At 35.6% G+C, this 8,904-nt stretch overlaps 1 protein-coding gene across 6 annotated transcripts; it reads left to right on the top strand.

Moving 5' to 3' along the window:
- Positions 1-1,195: 1,195 nt before the first annotated feature.
- On the top strand, positions 1,196-8,582 carry LOC126722019 (hypersensitive-induced response protein 1-like). Of its 6 annotated transcripts, none has more exons than XR_007653953.1 (8): positions 1,196-2,798; positions 3,474-4,250; positions 5,059-5,213; positions 5,624-5,735; positions 6,539-6,768; positions 6,847-6,894; positions 7,747-7,889; positions 7,958-8,582. XR_007653953.1 is itself a non-coding variant. In XM_050425157.1 (6 exons), exons 3-6 carry the CDS (start codon positions 6,631-6,633, stop codon positions 8,035-8,037), a joined length of 363 nt encoding a protein of 120 aa, XP_050281114.1. In that variant the 5' UTR covers positions 4,673-5,213; positions 5,624-5,735; positions 6,539-6,630; the 3' UTR covers positions 8,038-8,582. The 6 variants fall into 6 exon arrangements, 1 of the variants encoding a protein (XP_050281114.1); XR_007653954.1 differs by having other exon boundaries at positions 3,452-4,250; positions 5,684-5,735; XR_007653952.1 differs by having other exon boundaries at positions 3,452-4,250; positions 7,747-7,843.
- Positions 8,583-8,904: the final 322 nt, after the last annotated feature.

Raw genomic sequence — 8,904 nt, 5'->3', positions numbered from 1 at the left:
TGTATCTATGCCATCTCATTTCATATCCCTTCCTAAAATATATCATTCCTTTCCTTCTGATTTCTAAAACCACCTAGAGCAAATATGGAGCGGGTATTATTCTTACTCATTTGCTTCCTCTTGCTTTCTCAACCTAATAATTGTTCCTCTTCTCTCTCTTTTAATTCATCAATGTCTCTTTGCCATTCACACCAATCCTCTGCTTTGCTCCATTTCAGAAACTCTTTTTCTGTTGGCAATTCTTATGATATTTGTGATTATCCTTCGAAGAATTCGTGGAAAATGGGTACAGATTGTTGTGGGTGGGATGGGGTCACCTGTGATACGATGACAGGTCATGTCATTGCTGTCGACCTCAGTTGCAGTGGGCTTCAAGGTCCCATCCATCCCAATACCACCCTTTTCTCTCTTCACCATCTCCAGAGACTCAACCTTGCTTACAATGATTTCAATTACCCCGCAATTTCGTCTAAGTTTGGTGGCTTTGCAAACATGACGCATCTCAACCTCACTGACTCCTCCTTTGCTGGTAATGTCCCTTCCGAAATCTCCCACTTATCCAAATTGGAACTGGATTCCCAATTAACTTACCTAATTTAATCAGCAATCTCAAGTCCTTAAAAGAATTGTACCTCAATAATCGCAATTTCATAGGTTTATCGTATCCAACATTTCTTTCAAACCTCACACAAATAACTTCTTTGGACCTCTTATATAACAACTTTGGTGGTCAGTGTCCATGGTCCCTCCTAAACAATGCAGGACTTACTAGCTAAGATCTCTCAGGCAACAATTTCATAGGCCAAGTCCAGATTTTTCAACTAACTGGACACAAGTTTCTTCTTCAAACAGTTCTTCCAATAGTCAGTCAGTTAGTCAAATTCCTTCCAAATTGGTATTTCTCTCTTTATCTAATAACTTATTGAACGGCACTATACCATCTTGGTTGTATGACATACCATCTTTATATAAATTATCTCTAGACAATAACAAATTCACTGGACAGATTGATGAATTCCATTATAATTCTTTAATGTATCTTGATTTAAGTAATAACAACCTACATGGCCACCTTCCAATCTCAATTGCTGAACTTGTGAGCCTTGAATATCTAGATATTTCCTTCAATAATATTAGTGGTCATCTAGAATCAAGCATGTTCTCAAAGCTCAAAACTCTAGAACTAATAGATCTTTCACATAATCCTCTCTTATCATTCCACACGTATAGCTATAACATTGTAGACTATACCTTGCCCAAACTTCAATCATTATCTTTGTCATCTTGCAACATAAGTTAGTTCCCGTATTTCTTAAAATCCACTGAAAATTTAAATACATTAGACCTTTCCAACAACCAAATCAATGGCAGTATTCCAACGTGGTTGTTGGAGGTGAAGATGGATTCATTGAGTTACCTGAATCTTTCACTCAACTCCTTGGCAAGAATAGGACACCTTCCATGGAAGAACTTGCAATTTCTTGATCTTCATTCTAACTTGCTTGAAGGACCACTTCCAATACCTCCACTGTACACTTATTTCTTTTCAGTCTCGAGGAATAACTTAACTGGAGAGATCCCTCTCTTGATTTGCAATCTCAGTTCCCTCCAATACCTTGATTTGTCTTATAATCAATTGAGTAACATGATTCCTCCATTTTTGGGAAACTTAATTAATCATCTCATAGATTTGGATTTGCAAAGTAACAATCTTCATGGTACTATCCCTTCAACATTTGCAAAGGGCTGTTACTTGAGAAGTCTTAAACTCAATGGCAACCAATTGGAAGGTTCATTGCCACAATCATTGGTCCATTGTAGAAAGTTAGAAGTTCTAGATTTTGGTAAAAACAAGATTAATGGAACCTTTCCTCTTTGGTTGGAAAATCTTCCGAAGTTGCAGGTTCTTATCTTGCGGTCAAACAACTTTCATGGTGCTATAGGCAAACCCAAGCACAAATTCCCGTTCCCTAATTTGCGAATCATTGACCTCTCTCACAATGAGTTCCATGGTCTATTGCCAACAAACTTTTTCAATTATTTAAAAGCCATGAAGAATTCTAATGCAAACAAAGGTGGATTGAAATATATGGGTGATCGATATTATCAAGATTCTGTGACAGTGGTGATGAAAGGGATTTTTATTAAATTGGTGAAAATCCGAAGTCTATTCACAACCATTGATTTCTCCAACAATGATTTTAAAGGAGAAATTCCAAAGGCAATTGGAGAGCTTCAATTACTTAAGGGGCTTAATTTTTCACACAATAATCTTACAGGTCGTATGCCACCATCGTTGGGAAAATTAACCAATCTTGAATGGTTAGATCTCTCCTCAAACAAGCTCATAGGTGAAATTCCTATACAATTGGCAGATCTCACATCACTGGCAGTTTTAAACCTATCAGAAAACCATCTTTCTGGACAAATACCTCAAGGTAAACAGTTCAATACCTTTATGAATGATTCTTACAATGGGGACCTGGGGTTATGTGGATTTCCAATAACAAAAGCTTGTGGCAATGATGAGGGACAACAACTATTGCCATCATCAACCACTCAAGAAGATGATTTCAAATTTGAAAATGGGTTTCATTGGAAAGTTGTATTGTTGGGGTACAGTTGTGGATTCATGTTTGGATTGGATTTGGGTTATCTTGTGTTCTCAAGTGGGAAACCGAAATGGCTTGTGAATATTGTTTATGGTGAACAAGATAACAAGGTACAAAGATCCAAGAAGAATGCTCATGGACAAACTCATTGAAGAAAATTTTGGTGGATGCAAATACTGATTCTAGGTATATTCTTATATACTAATAATATATTTGAAAATAATCTATTTCATTAATTTTTGGTTCTTAAAACTGTGTCTTTAAATTGTTAAGATGATTGTTCATTTTTTTTAATTTCCTTTATGCTAGTCAGGAATGGCTGTACTTGTGTTAATGTGAGGCTTATTACTAGGTGCATAAGCTTCTATGTTTCCTTTCAAAAAAAAATGCTTCTGTGTATAAAGTATAGCTATACAGGAGAGTAAATTGATGTGTTGATATTGTTTCTATTGCAACTAGAGATGTCATTATGCTGGTCTGTTCTTGATCCTGAATCTTCCTATATTCCGTCTCTCTTTACATTTTTATATGTTGAGGAATCTATCAATAAGATTCTAAAGTACATATTGGTTATGTGGAAAACTTACAAAATTAATGAGATAATACATTACTAGTGATTTTGCTGTTTTGGTTTCCACTAATTGTTAGTCACCTTTGCTTAGCCAACTAGTTGTTTTTGGCACTTTTTGGTTATAATTATTCAGTCTAAAATGTCAAAAAATTTTAAAAAATGAAATACTTTTCTCATTCTAAATTCAGCTAAACTTACACTAAAGAACAGATCTTAGTAACTCGTTTTATTGGTGCTCTAATTTAAACTACTATACTTGACATCACAGGCTTGTGGCCCTTTCTATCCAGTATTAACAGGATGGAGGGACAACATTCATTCATATTTAACGAAGCACTGGCCGGCATTTCACGACCAAATGATAATATAACACAAACACTTCGCCTTTTTGCCCTTAGTGGTATTGATGAAAGATAAACAGTTAGTCTTCTAGGTACTACTATCTCTCTGCTCTTTCTTATTTCCCCCCTTATTTTATGGAATTGAAAAAGGTTTAAAAGTTATTTGGTTTGTATCAGTTTCTTAATCATCTGAAGGTGCACGCGACATTGGGAAGATTAGCTGTGAATTCATACGGAAATGCCTCCCTTACCTCAATGGAACAGGGTAGCCAAACCCAACTATAGCTCCTGATTTTCTCATTGAGACGAGAATGAGATGCCAAGACAGTAATAGGACCACCACTCAGCCTTCTTCACCCATGGAATCACTGGAAATGAGTGAGTCTGCAGTGGGGATGTCATATTTGCAAGAATTGTCATCTTCGATATCATCTGGGGCAGGTTTTGACACTCACGACTATCAGAACTTGTTAAAGGGGAGAGGGTACCTTTTTGCCGATCAGAAATTGATAGCTAATGAGAAGACCGCGAGATTGGCAAGGGTTTATGCTTCAGATGATGGATCAATCTTTCAAATGGACTTTGCTTGGGCAATGATGAAGATGTCAGGTCTTAATGTTCTGACTAGATCTCAAGGTTAGGTCCGAAGAAACTGCTCCTTGGCTTTGGTCAATTCCTAAGTGACAGTCTAACCATAATGAACTCTTGAGATCTTTTTTCTTTCATGTAAGTTTCTCTTATGTTCTATATTTGATTGTAGATGCGGTGACTTCTAAATTTCTTTCCTGTGCTAATTTTTGAGTCTTTATATAAAGGCAATGGCATAGAGTAGACATTAGTCACAATGATGAACCTTACAAAAAAATAACTGCATATTAATGTGTTTTGGCTGTTGATTTCTTTTGACATATAGAATTTTAATGTTTTGATACTTACCAAAAGTTAACAAATATTTGGGGAGCTCATAATGTATGCTGCAACATCCAAATTAATATTAAGGATAGAATTCTTTAGACATATGTTGAGTTTGTGGTGCCTTTGTACTAGAACCTCATTCCATTTCCCTGGTGCATGTGTGTTTGTTTCTCATAAAAAAGAAGCAAACCTTATGAAAATAGTAGTGTTACATAGGGTGAATAAATAAATAAACAAACTTGGTCCTAGTTGATATGAGCTCATCATTTGGGGCCTTCTAGTTCTGTGGTCCCTACACTGGGCCTTATCAATGTCAATATGACTAGTGTAGTAGCCTTAGCTTCTAAACCCAACGAACCTTTTCTTCTTGCATGGTTGAAAAAAAAACAATCGGAAAACCTTAATAACTCAGAAGTCAGAACACTCAAACCTTAATAACTCAGTAACAATTCATTGGGGTCTTACTTGTGTTTCAATCCTTGTGCACTGTTTAATTTTTTAGTTTTTACAAAGGAGCTGTCTGAGCTTTATTTTTTTCCCTTTTATGGGGGTGGGGGGATAGAATGCCAGAGAGTTCGTAAGTGATTGGTCTTTCATGGGAACCTAAATTTTTCACCAGGAACCCATAATGGGTGTAAGAGCGAATCTCAGAATCAGAGTGAAACCAGTGCACTTTGGAGACCCAATTCAGAGCTTGTTGATGGGTTTTTCCTCTCCAGAAAGTTAAAACAAATTTAAGAGAGAGCATCTCAAAAATACTGCGGGAAAAGCTTGGTATGTCTGTGTTTCAATGAGAGTTTCTATTTTAACATTTCATTATATTTTCTTCTGTCTGATTGGTTGACTGAGAAAGAGAAAGTAATGCAGGAGCATAACCCATTTCAATATTATAAAACCGAAGTTTATGTAGGGTTTTTGGGCTGAGCATCATGATTTTATGTAGAGTTTTTCCTTAAATTTTGCTTTAATAAGGTACTTTGAGTGAAATCAGAACCCTGATTTCATGTTTCTTTGACATAAATGTCCACTGGCTTCACTTTTTCTAACATTATGACGGTTGTTTTGAGGTCCTGGCTATGCGTCACCCTAGGAGACCTGTCTTGCTTGGTTGCCTCGCATCTTTGTCTGCAAGTGTCTTTTTAGTTTTTAGCATCTATTTTACTTATATTTTTATTTCATTTCAGTTCCAATCTTTGATGAATTTTAAAGGCCTCACAGTGATTGAAATATTTGTTAATTCCTAGCAAGGTGATGACTGTTCTCTCTGCTCTCGTTTGCTGGGCTACTCCTAATCTGGTTAGGATTCTGTTTTCTTTCAAAAATTTACTTGTGCACTAGTTTTTTTTATGCTTGTGGAAAAGTTGATCATGACAGAATAATGGATATGTTTCATGTCACTTACCAAAATGATTATTGTATAAAAAAAAGGATATGTTTTATGTCTTATGTAGAATATCAGTCAACAATGGACATTTGGTTATTTTCGTATCCGTCATGTTTACTTGAAAATTTTATATTTTAAAAAAGTACGCAAGAGCAGATCTATGGTACTGGTTTAAATCCGAAGTTTTATTTGCTTAGTTTCTTTTGTGATGTGCGTTTAATATTTTTAGTCTGTTCAGCTAATTGCAATTGAGCTTGAATTTTCTTCTGTTAAGCTAGTTTTCAAAAAAGTTGCTTGGTGTTGACATATCTTTCGTAATGATCAAGGATCACACCTAACAGTTCTCTGGTGCTCATATAGATTTGGATTTCAAGCGTTAGATTTATGTTTCCAAGATTGGTTGAGAGTACAGAAAAGGAAAATAAGATTCACAAAATTGGCTTAAATCTTGGAGAGCAGCATGAACAAGTTGTCATGCTTAATGTGCTGTTTAGTTATTCTATCAGTTTGAGGATTATGAGATAAAAAGTAGAATAATAGTAGCATTATCAATATCTAAGTTGGCTGAGATGTTGTTACTGATAAACATCCCAAAGGTTCTGCTGTTGTGCTGAAAACATAAGTTGGCATTAGGTTTTGGTTCTTTATGACTATAGGCTAATAATGTTCGGATGTGCTGATGTACATGAATGCTTTGTGATCTTAAAATATGCAGATCTCTCATAAATGGGCAAATCACATAACAACATTGTTGTTCTTCGTGTTCGGGTTATGGTCTTTATGGGATGGAATTAAAGATGACGGGCAATGTTTATTTCTTTCATTCATTCACTTCTTTTCTGCATCTTGCACATCAGTTCTCATCTAAAAGATATGTCCTCTGAGTCTATTCCTGGTTCACCCTATAGAGATGATGATGAGTTTGCTGAAGTTGAAGCAAAACTGGTGGGTTTTCTGACTGTTAATTCATGCCCAATATTTAACTCAAGGCCTCTTCTGAATTTACCATTATGGTTTGATTAGGATGCTGAATTGAACTCTGACAAAAGAACTACCAAAAAGAAAAGTAAGGTACGTCATAGCACAATCTTCTGCTCAATGCCTCAATGTCCTAATTTGATCTCACCTCTTTCGGTTGGTCTCTCCCTAAGTTTTCCTTTTAGTGATTGTTGCTATTTGTTTCATTTCGCAAAAAAATGATAACTTTTCATACCTTATCTGGGCTTTTCTAACTTGATATTGACTTTTGAAGTTTATGCTGAGAAGTATTTAATTCTTTTCTAACTTGACATTGATTTTTTGAACTTTATGCTAAAAAAATTGAAATTTCTATTCTTAGTGAAACAGCTATATAGGATGATCGTTTAATGTTTTAATGTTCTTTATGATTTGCTTAAAGCATCGTGATTAACTATGTATATGATATGCTTTCTTGTACTTGGAAAAGTGATTATATTAACAATAATGTTCATGTGGAGTGGAGAGGACCATGTAGGTAATGTATCTGATGTGAATATTATGAGGACAAATGATGGATATTGACAGAAAAAGAGGAAAAAAAAAAAAAAGGCTCTTATAGTAGTTATGAAATTTGCCGTGTAGAATAATGTCTTTGAGGTTGGGGAAAGTTTTTAGTCACTATCAATGCATATACTTGTTATGTCATAGTTTCCATTGGAGACAATTTTACCTATTTGTATATCGTTTGGAGAGACTAACAGGCTTATATCCCTATTCTTCTAGTTATTAGAGCAAGTGTTCCTAAGTTGGTGCTGGATTCTGTTTTTGAACAAAATAATTAGATCACGAAAGCTGTGGAAGAGGAACTTGAAAGGAATTTCTGTCTGCTAATCTGGTTTAGTATTAGTCAAGTTACAAGGTAAATATGTTTCTTTTTTAATATTTTGAATTTTACATGCATAGGCCAAGTCAGCTTATGGATTTGAGATTGTTCAAATGGTCATTGTGGACACTGAACCTGATGAACATGTGAAGAGGACTATGAGTGAGATAAATGCTGGTAAGTGTTCATTTTGAATTGAACATTGTTTCTCCTCTCTCTCTGAGTAAGTTTGACTTCTTTTTCGTTGAATACTAATTAACCTGTCATTGACCTTTTACATGCGACGAACAGCTGCAAGAATGAAGGTGGTGGCTAACGAGAAGGCTGAAGCAGAAAAAATTCTGCAAAAAAAACGTGCCAAGGGAAACTGAGCATGGTAAGCATGCCAGCATCAGACCATTGAAGTTGGACTGATGGACAGTGTGCTTGCGTTCTCTGTGAATGTACCTGGAACTACGTCAAAGGATGTCATGGACATGGTTCTGGTGACTTAATATTTAGACAAAATGAAAGAAATTGGTGCATTGTCATCACACATGGACCAGGTGCTGTGAAAGACATTGCTTCACAGATTAGAGATGGCCTCCTTCAAGCAAATACCACTCAGAATTAGTGACTTTGTCCCAACATATATGTTGCACGAGTGGCTTTTTTAATGGTGTATGAAATCATTGGTGCTAGTATCTAAGAGTTGTGTCTTTTATTCTTCTTTTCTACTTTCCAAATTATTTACTTGAGTGAAGATAGGAGCTAGGGATTGTCTTGCAAGTTGCAACTAAGTGGTGTGGTGTTTATACATGGTGTTGAACTTGGCCATGGTATTGGCAATATTCTTTTATAGGATGAGATGGTACTGATTTGGGTAATTTTGTGGAATCCTCTGGTGTTATATGCTATTTTGTAACTGTTGTCTGCATTTTGTGAATGGTTCCCTTTGGTAGGTTTGCTTTGACAATAGACCAAAACTTGCGGTGGTTGTGGTTTTTGAGAACAGGCCACTGGACAACAATCGTACTAGCCATGGAAGTAGTGAAATTCTCCTGTATCTTATCAAGCCATGGCTGAAGCTCAATGTCATTGTTTAAGTTTCCTTCCCATTAGTTATTTTCATAATTTATTCTGTAAACATATTGGTGTCATTGACAACCAGTTTTACCTTCTAGATGTATTATCTCAATTAAAGTTTGATATATTAGTTAATGGGTTTAGCATATTGCATGTCTTGTGTAGTTTTTCAC

Source organism: Quercus robur, chromosome 4, assembly GCF_932294415.1.
Source record: "Quercus robur chromosome 4, dhQueRobu3.1, whole genome shotgun sequence".
In the NCBI taxonomy this organism is placed as follows: Eukaryota; Viridiplantae; Streptophyta; class Magnoliopsida; order Fagales; family Fagaceae; genus Quercus; species Quercus robur.
The sequence above is the reverse complement of the archived record's forward strand: the minus strand, read 5'-3'. Positions and strand labels throughout refer to the sequence as shown.

What these genes read in the sequence shown, in the direction of transcription:
- LOC126722019 (XM_050425157.1), top strand. Translation starts at nt 6,631, where the DNA reads ATGTTTATTTCTTTCATTCATTCACTTCTTTTCTGCATCTTGCACATC. An exon ending in CTACCAAAAAGAAAAGTAAG is followed by an intron (nt 6,895 to 7,746) that starts GTACGTCATAGC and finishes TTACATGCATAG; the next exon opens with GCCAAGTCAGCTTATGGATT. An exon ending in TATGAGTGAGATAAATGCTG is followed by an intron (nt 7,844 to 7,957) that starts GTAAGTGTTCAT and finishes TGCGACGAACAG; the next exon opens with CTGCAAGAATGAAGGTGGTG.